A 13064-nucleotide genomic window follows, 5' to 3' on the forward strand; every position below is an offset into this window, starting at 1 on the left:
TTTTATTGGACAAACCTTAGCATTGTCAAATTCCTATCAAACAATTACTTATTACTACTACCTACCATGTTTTGATACGCTTGTCTCCCTTTGCTCACTAACATAAATTTACATTGATCAATAAGCTTCCTCTATCTGTCCAGTCAAACCGAAACAATACATGTTACCTCTTTGTAATCTTTTTTTATGGTTTTGTAACATTTACATAACACAAAACATGTCATTGTGTTTTAGTTTGAGAATGAGTGGCATTGGAAAAGAAGCACATTGCGCATTCACCTGCACAAGCACACTAATTATATCACTACAAGAAATGTAATTATTGTCAAGAGTATTTCCCCTTGCAATAGTATAGCCTTGCAGAAGATCCTTATCTGCTACCATCACTCTAGTTCCTTGCTAATAATGTTTATTTGCAAGGGTCATGAACGTACCCTTGTAGAATATCGTCATCCCCAAGGCATAGGCGATGGTCCTTGGGATTGTATGAAATAAAGCATCCCTTTGTAATATAAATTACATAATATAAATTGTACAGTTAGTTAATTGCTAGTATTACGCTAGCCATGCATGGATCTTGTGAGCTTGTTTTTATTTATAAATAGATTAAACATTATCTAAAAATAAAAATATATTTAATTGATTTCTGTAAAAAAAAATCTATAAATAGCTAAATAAAAAACAAAATTAAAGAATTGCAAATGAAATTGTGCCTGTACTGTCAAAAACTTCTTTTACATTTACTAAGTTTTAGTTTGCTAATTAAAGTATAGCTAACCGATAAAAATTGTATGAAACGTGTTAATATAAAATGTCGACCACGCGACCTCATTACCAGTACTATAAAAAAAATATAAATGAACTATTCGGAAGGGCCTGCAAATGATAAAAACAGGGCATGTGCGTGTGACATGCATAACTGTTTGTCTTCCATTAATAGAAAAACATAAATTAATTATCATGATCTTTTAATAACACGAATATTTTAATAGTAGAGATACCGAGTCACATCTAAGGTTATATTTTAGTATAGGTTTTATTTAAATATTACATTAATAAAATGGTGTAACGCCATGATATATTTTTTTAGCCATATCTAACAAGTGTCATGCAAACGAGAGAAGGCTCCCACCGTTGTATCTGCCGTATAAAAATTTATCAGTACATTGGCACCTCTACTCTAGAGGGATATTTTCCCATGCTAGCATGCTTGTCACTACTACCTAACACTCTAGTAGCTACTACTTGTTGTCGCCATCACGCCAACCCTCTAATCAATACATTACCACTGTTGTCGTTGCCGAGGTCTTATATACACTGTCTCCATGGTTGACAGGTTGAGTAGCATTGCCACTGTTCTATCTTCGTCGTCAAGCTCCATGACCGCCACTTAGTCGAAGGTATTATTGTACACGCCTACCACACTTATGTCATTACTGGTGGCTCTACTCCCTTAGCAACGATCGTTATAAAAATTGAAAAAAATAAAAAAATTCTAGATTGATTATCTAGAAATAAAGGATGCAAAATCTATATTTAAAGATGGTATATTTTACTCTTATGGTCATGTAACTTTGAAAATAATTACATAATTTTTGTATAATAGAAAACACGAGATTTCATATATTTTATAAATAATATTACCATGTATAAATTTTTGATGCAATATTTTATCCTGAGTTAGTTTTTTAATGAGGGAATATCTGGAGTTTGTTTTGACCCAGCCACATCCCACTCCCTGAAAAAAAGGAAGTTTTCCCGTACTTAAAAAAAAAAACCTGCCAGCCCTCTAGAAAAACCCCGTCAACTCAAAAAAAAAAGAAAAAGAAGGGCTCTCTAGCTCTCACGAAAAAAACCCCCAAGTCCCAATCCATCTTTTTCCTTCCTGCGATTTTCTGGCATTCCCCCCAAAATCATCGACCCCCATTATCCCATCTCTCCCACTCCCCATGTTTGCCGGTCTAATTGTGATTTCCTCATCTGATTGGAGAAATTTATTTGCCCCTCCGTGAGTTTGTAGCACCCAATTTTCTTCATTTGTTTTCTTCCTCGCATGATCGCTAACAATCCCCTGCCGCGTGCTTGCCTCGACGCAGGTCGGCACCCCCGTCGCACTCCGAGCCTTCAGGTGCGGCACCTCCTGTAGCCCGGTGCCTGACACCTAGGCCCAGCACTCCTACCTCGTCGGAGTGTGCCGCTCTGCCGTGCCCCGATCCTTCCTCCTCAGGTAACATCTTGATTAATGTGTGTCTACCAGCTGCTCGATGGAATTCCCCTGTGAGAATTTTGTCATGTCCTGTGATTTTCATCTTTTGTGATTGTATCCCAGGAGCATCTCAACTAATGATTTTGAAAGAATGTTCATCATCCTTTTGGTTTCTTCTACTCTCCTTGCTCCAGGATGTTGGATATTGGATTAATTTGTTTATGGTTTAAGTAATACACACTAAAATTTGCTCTCTAACTTGCACATGTATGACTCAAGTTCCTGACGATGGTTGTGTTTCTAATTCTTTAGTTGCTCGCTACTAGATATTTTTATTGCCCAAAAATTACGAGTATCTCTAGTAGATATATATTCTATCATCAGTTCTTCGGATTAGAATATACAGGTAGGAATTATTAACATAGTTTAATTTATGATTGGTACTGATCTCAGGATTGCTTTAAGTGGTTAGAAAATTCAGGTCTCCTGAAAGTACGGTGGAATTTGAATGTTAATAATTGTGCAATCTCAGGATTGCTTTAAGTGGTTAGAAAATTCAGGTCTCCTGAAAGTACGATGGAATTTGAGTGTTAATAATTGTGCAATCTGATAGCAAACCATTGGCATGTGTGCAAAAATTCAGTAAATTAAACAAGCTAAGACACATGTTGTTTATTCTTTTGGTGTATTGAAGTGTAGACAGAGTAAACAAGTTATAGAGAAATATGTACTACTTAATATGTTCAAGTTATCACTAATAATGATTTATCTGGGAGCAATTATTTTTTGTATTTAAAAGAAGATTTCCTATTAGTCTACATCTAATATTTCCTCTTCTTATTTTGATAAACTTCCTTTACATAATCTTTCAAAATATGCATCCTTACCATATAATTTCAAGTGTAGGGCTAGCCATTATTTGCATGTCAGAATAGCTTGTTTAGTGTGAGATTAATGGCTGAGGACCGTAGTTGGATGTATAAAAGGGTAGTGAATGGATACATTTCAGATGAGTATTTGAAAGGAGTTAAGAGGTTTATGTCACACGCTGTATCAAAGTTACAAGGTCAGGCAGAGAAAAGGGTTAGATGCCCTTGTACGAAGTGCAAGAATGGACAGCTGCATGACAAAAGAATAGTTCAAATGCACCTTTGCAATAAAGGATTTACTGAAAATTACCATGTGTGGAGTAGACATGGTGAAAGTGGAGCTGATACCAGTGAGACACCAGAAGGCAGTATTGACAATGAGATGAATGAAGGAGGTAATGCCTATGGAGAGTCAGATCATATAGATGAGATGGTGTTGGATGCCGTAGGGCCTAATTTTTGTCAAAATATTGAAGAGCCTCCAAATGTTGAAGCAGCTTCATTTTTTGATATGTTAGATGCAGCAGACAAGCCATTGTGGGAGAAGTGTGGAAAACACTCTCAATTATCTGCAGTCTCTCGGTTGTTGACAATAAAATCAGACCATAATATGTCTGTAGCTTGCTTTGATGAGCTGGTCAAGGTTATGAAAGAAATGTTGCCTCCAGATGCAAATTTGCCATGTAGTTTTTACAAATGCAAGAAAGTCGTCGAAGCTTTAGGTATGCCTGTCCAAAAGATTGATGTTTGTAAGAATGATTGCATGTTATACTATAAGGAGCATGCTAACAAAAGGAAATGTATAACATGTAATGGGCCTCGTTATATTGAAGGGTTAGAACTCCCTGAGAATAAGAAGGGCACTCCACAGAAGGTGCTTCGCTACCTCCCAATCATTCCACGCCTACAGAGGCTCTACATGTCACGAGGCACTGCAACACACATGACATACCACAAGGATGGGCTTGAATCAGAGAGGTGCAACAATGAAAGCAGAAAGAAAAAGTTAACTCACCCAGCAGAGAGTGAAGCATGGAAACATATTGATTCAAAGTACCCTAATTTTGCAAAGGAGCCTCGAAATGTGCGTTTAGGGTTGTCAACTGATGGATTCACGCCATTTAATCAAACTGCAACCCCTTACTCCTGTTGGCCTGTTTTTGTTGTCCCATATAACTTGCCCCCAGCATTATGCATGAAGGCACATAATATTTTCCTTACCATGGTTATACCAGGGCCTACGCACCCTGGAAAGAACATAGATGTATTCTTCCATCCACTAATTGATGAACTTTTGCAACTTTGGACAGAAGGAGTTGTGACATATGATTGCTCAAAAAACCAGAACTTTGTCATGCGAGCTGCCCTTATGGGGACAGTAAGTGACTTTCCTGCATATGGGATGTTGTGCGGCTGGAGCACACACGGGAAATTAGCTTGTCCAATTTGCATGGAAGACACAAAGTCATTTTGGCTAAAAGTTGGAGGCAAGCCATGTTGGTTTGATTGTCATAGGCGTTTCCTACCAAAGGGACACCCTTTTAGACGTGCAAAAGACAAGTTCATCCAGAATAAGGAGGAGAAAGATGGCCCACCTATTCATCGATCATCTTCAGAAGTGTATGATTGTGTTAAATCTCTCCCTCAAATTACATTTGGTACCAAGGCAGGAAATCAAGAGATTGAGGGTTTTGGAAAGGAGCATAATTGGGTAAAAAGATCTATCTTTTGAGAGTTGCCTTACTGGCGTGAGTTGTTAGTACGGCACAACCTTGATGTGATGCACATTGAAAAGAATGTGTTTGACAATATATGGAATACTTTGATGGATATCCCAAAGAGGACTAAAGATAATGTCAAGGCTCGATTTGATTTAGCCAATATATGCAATCACAAAGAACTTCATATGCAACAAAAATCTATAGGTCGATGGGTGAAACCAAAAGCTTGTTATAGTCTAGATAAGGCACAGAAGAAATTGGTACTGCAATGGGTTAAGAATCTTAAATTCCCTGATGGTTATGCATCAAATTTAGCACGGGGTGTTGATATTAATCGAGGCAAGATCATAGGAATGAAGAGTCATGATTGCCATGTCTTCATGGAAAGGTTGCTACCTGTGGCATTTCGTGATTTCCTCCCCAAGCACATCTGGAAGTGTTTAGCAGAACTGAGCTACTTCTTTAGGCAACTATGTGCAAAAGAGGTGGATATAGAACAAATGAAGCACCTACAAAAGGAAGTGCCAGTCATTGTGTGTAAACTTGAACAAATTTTTCCTCCTGGATTTTTTGATTGTATGGAACACTTGGTGGTGCATCTAGCTTATGAAGCTTTAATTGGAGGGCCTGTAGCTTACCGCTGGATGTATGTATTTGAAAGGTATGTTTCTTTGGTTAAGTACTAAAGTGTGAATTTGTATATTAATTTCATAATTATGTTTTCTGCTCAATTCATAGGGAGTTACATGAGGCTCGCAAGAGGGTTCGAAACAAAGCACGTGTCGAAGGTTCAATTGTAGAGGGGTATAGGGTACAGGAGGTCTCTAATTTTATTTCTATGTACTTTGCTGATCATGTGCGAACAAAGCACACTCGCGTCCCTAGACATGATGATGGTGGTTTCAGAGCACCTACTGACTGGCTGTCTATATTCTCTATCCCATATCGCACTCTTGGAAAGAGCACATCACGTAACTTATCAAGAGAAGAATGGCAGGCTGCTAGGGTATATGCATTACTCAATTGTGCAGAAGTTGACAAATATGTCTTGTAAGTATATATTATTCTGTTTTCCTATTTTATTACTTGGGCTCTATTTTTGTGAATATGACATATTACATTTATGTTATTGCAATAAATGTCAGGAAATTTGATAGGGAGATGAAACAACAAAACAGGAACATCACTACAACTCAATTACAAGAGATGCATGAGAAAGATTTTCCAACCTGGCTTCGTGAGTTGGTAAGAATACATGATGTAATATCTGATGGATTATTATTTATTTTAATGCATGATTCATGAAAATTGATTCTACAGGCTGGAAAAGATGAAACAGTTGAAGAACAAGTAAGGGCTCTTTCCATTGGGCCCCGATACATGGTTAAGTGTTATAAGGGATGTGATGTTCAGGGGTTTCGTTTTCGTACACAACCATATGAACAAAAGAAATTAACGAGGACAACGACAAATAGTGGAGTTTGTGTGTCAGCAAATTGGTTTGATAACCAAGGGCCTGACTACTATGGCACTATCCAGGAGATAATAGAGTTGGAATATGTCAGTGATAGTGATCTAAAGGTGGCTCTATTTAAGTGTGACTGGTTTGATCCTAAGAAAGGAGTGAAGTATGACAAAGCACTAGGCCTAGTTGAAGTTAACCATAGATCAAGATTGGAACAATATGAACCTTTTGTGCTTGCATACCAAGTGGACCAAGTATATTATACACCATATCCATCGCCACCACGTGAAAGAAAAGATTGGTGGGTTGCATTCAAGACAAATCCAATTGGTACTTTACCCGTTCTTGCAGTGGATGATGAAGTTGATGATTCGCTTCCTCCTGTAGTTTCTGAATAATATCAAGAGGGAGAGCAGCTTGGAGCTGACATTTCACAGAAGCTTGGTGATGAAAGCTTGCTTCATGAATCAAATATTGTTGAGCAAGTTGATCCAGAAGATATGGATTTTTTAAATAGACCAAATAGCCATGAGAACATAGAGAGTTATGTTGCCATGGACAGTGATTGCAGTAGTGAAGATGAAGGGCCAATAGAATCAGATAATGACTCAGACAATGATAGTGATTCTAGTGACTAAACAATTGATATATATATATATATATATATATATATATATATATATATATGTGTGTGTGTGTGTGTGTGTGTGATATTATTATTTCATTTTCTCATGAGCAGTGGCATTATGTCACGTCCCAAAACGACTCTAAAATACATCCTCCAAATTATGCCTAGAATAATTAAAATCCGTGTGAAAGCTCCAACAATTAAAATGTGCAAAGTTAAAAGTCAAATAAGGCTTGGAGGATTTTTGTATATTTCCTAAAAGCCTAAAATGCGTAAATAAATTTAGTGGAATTTTCAGAGCACAAATAATAATTATTAAGAAATAAACAAAGTTAAAATGATTTTATAAAAAGAAAAGCTCTAAAAAGTCCCCTTTCCCTCCCTCTCCCTCTTGGGCCGGCTCGGCCCATCTCCCTCCCCCTCCCTCTCCTCTCCCCGCGGCCCATCCGGCCTCTCCCCGCGCTCGCGCCGCTGACGGGCGGGTCCGCCCGCCACCCTCGCTGACGGGTGGGGCCCACCCGTCATCCCCTTCCTCCCGCCGCTCCCGCCGCCTCGCCCGCGCCCTAGCGCCGCCGCCGCCGTGAATCCCGCCGCCTCCCGCCGTCTCCGCGTGCAATAAAGAGGGGGAAATCACTCCCCGTGATCCCCTCTCCCTTTTCCCCCATTTTTCCCTCTCTCTCTCGCGTTCAAACGGGCGGATTTGCCCCCGCAAATATCGCCGACGCCATTGATGGCGGCCGGACCTCCCGCGCCTATTCCTTCCCCGCCGGCCGCTCTCTCCCCCTTCCAACCCTATTTAAACCCTCCCCGCACCTCCTCCGTCCGTTTCCGCCTCTCGCCGCCCTTCCTCCTCGCCGGAATTGAGCTCGCGCCGTCGCTCTCTCTCTCCGCCGTCACCGTCGAGCTCCGGTCCGCCGCCGTCGTCGCCCCGGACCACCTCCCACCTCGGCGCCGCCTCCTTCGGCTTCGCCGCATCCTCGCCGACCTCGTCCACCCCTCCGTTTCGCTCGCCGACTGCCGGAACGCTGTCGACCCCGTCGACCCGAGCCGCGTCGCCGCCTTCCTCCGCTCCGGCTGCCTTTTTCGTCGTCGCCGTCGACCTAGGGTGAGCCATGGACCGCCGCTTCTTTTCCCCCTTCCCTTCCCCTCTCTCGGCCGCCGCTCCGCCGTGCCTATGGCCGCCGCCGGCGACCATAGGGGCGCGGGCGCCGCCTCCCGCCGGCTGCGCCGGCTTGGCCGCCCTCGGGCGCACCGAGTGGCTGCCGCGTGGGGCCCGGCCGTCAGCCGCCCGCGCCCTCGGGTGCGGCTGACGCGTGGGACCCACGGCGCTGGTCGGTGTGAGCCCGGGTGCACCCGGTCCACCGTGGACCGTGAGGCTGCCGCGTGGGCCCCACTCCCGCTGACCCGGTCCGCGCGCCCCCTCCCCTCGGCTGACGCAATAAGCCCTTTTAAAATTAAAATTTAAATGAAGAAATTCGCAAATATTCATTTAAAGAGCATATAAACTTCAAATGACCATAACTTGGCCATTTGAACTCGGAATTGGACCGTTCAAGTCTCTAATTTTTTCTTAAGAAGTCAAGAACCCATTTTTGTGCTTTGTTCCAGCTTGTTATATGGAGTTTATTAGAGTAAAAGCCTTTTCTTTTCCGTTGGTCGTGTAGACGCCGCAGCTTCGGAAGATCCGCTCTTCGTGGAAGTTGAAGCCGACGTTTGGGAAAGCGAGCAAGGCAAGTCACATCATCCTTGAACATATTGAATCCCAGTTTATAAAATTATGTTGATTTAAATTATTGCATTATCGCTTTATTTAAATTCCCGCGTTATCACTGTTTTATCAAGCCATGCCTATTTTCCTTTGTTATGACCTTATTATTGTTATTGTTATTATTTCCTTGTTCCCCCTAGAATAAACAAAACCCCAACTAGTGGACACTCTACTCATGGTACCACTAGTATGATTTTAGGTAGATGCTTCGCTGGTTAATTAGGCAACATTAGGTGGTTTTACAACTCTAGACTTTGGGAATATTCTCATCACCTGGACACTTTGGAATGGATGGATTATTGTGGAATTGGATTCACACCTCCCCCTCTATTCAAAATCCTCAAAATGGTTTTAGGCTGGGCTCGGGGTGCATGGTTTTGATAGTAGCACCTCGGCCATATAAGGACCGGTCTTCGGGCCTCCGTTGCAGAGCACTACCGTACTTCCACATGTCTAGTGGGTAAGGCTTAGTTTGTGGCTCAGTCTGGTTATAAACAAAAGTACACGGATGGAGATGGACGAAGTCGGGGGTCGATGGACATCTCTAGGACAAATGAAGGCTACACGAGCTGCGGCCCGGTAGTCGAGATGTCATGGCACAGGGCCGGTGTCCTGCTGCTAGGGGCTCAGTCCTGCCTACCTGTCCCGGGGGTTCCGGCCGTAGGTGGGGTTGGGTCGGTACTCTTGTCTATGGCTAGGATGGGTTGGAAACTATGTCACGTCTTCTGTCCGTATACCGTGGTGGTATGTGGCACGTGGTTACACGTGAGGAGGATGTGTCTTGTGGGTAAAGATGTACACCTCTGATCAGAGTATAATCTATTCGAATAGCCGCGCCCTCGGTTATGGGCAAGCCGAGCAATGTACCCAAGTTAGTGTTTTAATTCTTAAAACCTGCTTAACAACTAAAATGTGGAATGGTTGGCCTGGGTTGGCTTGGGACGAGCTGGGACCCAGGGTCGGGTTGCCAGTTCGGTCTGAATCATCGTAGGCCTTGGGTTAAGGCAGGTTCGTGTGGGTTCACGGCCTTGATTAATAATATTGTATAGCTCTGGAATCGTGTTTACAAAATAGCTTTGAGCAACTAAGTGTCTTTTAATGCTGTTTACTGCAAACCCTAACCCTTTATATTATAACCCCCTTGTACTCCCTTACATTTATCCTGCACTTGTGGGTGTGTCTTGTTGAGTACGGTGGTTGTACTCTGTCTTGCTCAATTTTTTCCCAAACCCAGAAGAGGAGCCTGCCGTCAAGCGCCTGTGGTCGTCGCCCTAGTCTTCCGCTGTTTCCCGTTTGTCTTTGTGTGTGCTGGGCCTTCGCCGCCCATGTAATAAATTAACTATTTATGCTTCCGCTTGATAAACTCTGAAATGTATCAACTTTTGGTGTACCTTGCCTCCTGGGACAAGAAATAATACACGCACGTAAGGAACGCCCGTTGGGTTAATTCCGGTCGTGACACATTATTACAAATTTACTATGTTATCTATTCTTTAATGACTACATTTGCTTGCAAAATAACCCTTGTTTTTACTAGTTAAGTACTATGTCAAGACGCCATCGACATTATCCGGATCCTGAAGTTGAAGACCATTTTGAGGATTCAACACAAGATGAACCTTCAGATTCTTTGGTTACTTCAACAAAAGAAAGTAAGGGTGGTCGTGGTCCAAATGTTTTGATGGCACCAGTTCCAGAGAAAGATAGGGCAGTGATAACTCCACTCAATAAAGAGTAAGTTGACACTCTAAATTTCTGCTTATATTAAAACACACACTGTCTATCACACACACAAACACACACTCCATATAATATGTATATCATTGTTGTTAATAATTGAAAATCTTGTTGTAAACTCCATGTTAAATTTTAAGAAATACAGATGCATAGTTCCTATAAATCCAATATTATGATGGCTGAACATATTTTTTTGTCACTTTCATTGTTTTACACTAATATTACCTAACTTGGTAAATGGTATGTTGTTTCTAGTGCTTGGATTACGAATCCTATGAAGAAGAATGTTTCATCTACCATCACATGTCTTATAAAAGCTCACTACCCTGGCACATATAGACCTTTGGATAAACATGGCAAACAGGTGCCTGAGGATGAAGCAGTTGTCATTGCTCATTATCACAACTTTCCTGCTCATACAAGGATAACTATTCTGAAGGAATTTTTGGTGAGTTACAGTGTTAGCATTCACATAGAATATTTAGGTTCTTTTAATGGATTGACGTCCTACCTTATCCTTTTACAGCTGCGTTTTAAGTTTGCTGATGGTAGAGAAGTGGATTGTGCTAGATTATTTTATCGCAAAGCTGTTGAACGTTTTAGCCAAGCTTTGTCACATGAGAAATCTGAAGCAAAACGTTCTTTGGAAAAGCATATCGAAAATATGCGTGCGACTGAGTTACAACAGGATGGAGATGCCCCTTCTCATGATGATTTTGATGTTGATGATCCTCAACTTTGGAAGGCATTCCCTCCTTATTGGATTGAGCAAAAGTGGTGGGATATGTTGTGTGACTTGTGGTCTGATGAAAATGTAAAGAAAGTGTCAGCTCAAAACAGCAAAAATCGGATGGAAGGAGGTGGTGTTCATCATACTTGTGGTTCACGAAGTGTTGCTATGCATAAACAAGCCATGGTACCAAAGTTAAATGATTTTCCTATTATGATTTATACTACTTTGACTTCTCACTATGATATGTACTTTTGGATAGATAATTGAGAATGCAGGGACGGATGTTGATGATATTGATGTCTTTGAACGCACACATCGACATGCAAAGGGCAAGGGACAGTATGCCAACAAGAAAGCTGAACAGTTAGCGGTATGTGTTCTGCTTATTCTAGTTTCTAGTTTCAAGTTTGGCAATCAAAAAAAGTGAAATCATCTAAAACCATGCAATGGTGCCACTACATATCTTAATTAGGTGGTGTATAATGATCGTGTCAAGGAAGGAGAAAACAATCAAGTCGACAAACAACATGTTTGGGTGCAGCTCACTAAAGGTAGAAAACGTGGAAGGTATTATGGTCTTCCAGGAATTATAGATAGAAACCATGTTGGTAATTCAGCAAGTGCACCATCTGGTAGCATGGAGACACAGCCACTATATACACAGCAGCAAGTGCAAGACATTGTTCAGCAGGCAGTCACTAATGCTGTGAACAATGCTCATCAATAACTAGCATCAAGGATAGAAAGGCTAGAGCAGACAGTGGATAAGGATAAGGCAGAAACTCATTCCCATGTAAGTATAAATTAAAGCTATTTTTGTTACCTAGAAAGAACATACTAACTGGTATTATTTTTCAAATCACAGGATGCAAATGGACCATCTTCTTCTGTTGTCCCTGAGTTCCTTCATGCACTTCTCATGGTATATACTGACTTCAATCTTTTTACTACTGTACATCCTTATTATTTATTCTCTTGAACAAACATTATGAAAAATTTGGTTCTTGGACAACAATAGATCAATTTAAAAATGTTCTGCCAATGGTATGGCTTTAGTTGCGATACTAGTTAGTGAGTTCAATTTAGAAATGGACTGCTATGTATCATTCATAAGTTCAAACTTAGACCTACCCTTATAGTTTTTCAGTAACTTTGTAGCTTATTCTGTAATTTTATTTCAGAATGGGATGAACACTACTGAAGAGGCGCCACAAGCTGGTCATTGTGGAAGAACTTGTGAGAATGATGACCTCTGGCGTTTCTAGGATGTGCTAATGTCGAATTGCAAGCATTTAGAGATCAGGAATCCAGGATCATGTTATCAGACCTATTATAGTTGCTAGATTAATCAGTTTGATCAATTTACCTTCTGAGACTATTTTATTTATGTGTTATTGTCTACAGACCTGTCTTAGATTAAATGCAAATATATTGTCTACTGTTTATATTGATCATTAAAAATCCTTTGACGCTTTTCTGTCAGAGTAAATATAATTGTTGCATCATGTGATGCAGTATCCAATGCAGATGTTATTTGCTACGTACTGCATAAAAAGAACAATAATTAAAAATATCATTCCTGGTTAATTAGAATTAATAAAAAAATGATAAATCAAAACAATCCCAAGGGTATTTCTTTGTATAGGAGAATTAACTAATAATATAAAAATAATTAGATTTTTTAATAAACTGAATTGAAAAGGTATTTGCAACGAGCAACCCTTGAGATTGTCAGTGTTCTATGCAACAACCAAGACGGATTATTTCCAAGGAAAGCTCTTGAATTTAGCTCTTGCAGAAGCTATTCTCAACGGGGTCCTAGCAAATGATAGTATTAGCTAGGCCATTAATCCCAAGGCACCAATTACAAGAGTATCCCCTTGAAAATAACATTCCCAACGAGAACAGCATCAGTCCCAACGGGGATTGGCTCTTGA

General features: G+C 40.8%; 2 protein-coding genes across 3 annotated transcripts; both read left to right on the forward strand.

Annotated features, from left to right (window-relative positions):
- Window positions 1-1826: 1826 nt before the first annotated feature.
- On the forward strand, window positions 1827-12618 carry LOC107276901 (uncharacterized). Of its 2 annotated transcripts, XM_026019877.2 has the most exons (9): window positions 1827-2008; window positions 2097-2227; window positions 10195-10391; window positions 10650-10842; window positions 10921-11310; window positions 11387-11497; window positions 11600-11920; window positions 11993-12049; window positions 12309-12618. In XM_026019877.2, the coding sequence occupies exons 3-7, from the start codon at window positions 10204-10206 to the stop codon at window positions 11852-11854; spliced, it is 1137 nt and encodes a 378-aa protein (XP_025875662.1). In that variant the 5' UTR covers window positions 1827-2008; window positions 2097-2227; window positions 10195-10203; the 3' UTR covers window positions 11855-11920; window positions 11993-12049; window positions 12309-12618. The 2 variants fall into 2 exon arrangements, with proteins under 2 accessions (XP_025875662.1, XP_015648134.3); XM_015792648.3 differs by lacking the exons at window positions 10195-10391; window positions 10650-10842; window positions 10921-11310; ... (2 more) ...; window positions 11993-12049; window positions 12309-12618 and adding exons at window positions 3113-5457; window positions 5535-5846; window positions 5942-6041; window positions 6117-6993.
- LOC136351172 (uncharacterized) lies at window positions 3350-4807 on the forward strand. The gene has a single exon (XM_066303764.1). It carries the CDS (start codon window positions 3350-3352, stop codon window positions 4805-4807), a length of 1458 nt encoding a protein of 485 aa, XP_066159861.1.
- Window positions 12619-13064: the final 446 nt, after the last annotated feature.

The sequence above is a fragment of the Oryza sativa genome, chromosome 8 (assembly GCF_034140825.1).
Source record: "Oryza sativa Japonica Group chromosome 8, ASM3414082v1".
Taxonomy (NCBI): domain Eukaryota; kingdom Viridiplantae; phylum Streptophyta; class Magnoliopsida; order Poales; family Poaceae; genus Oryza; species Oryza sativa.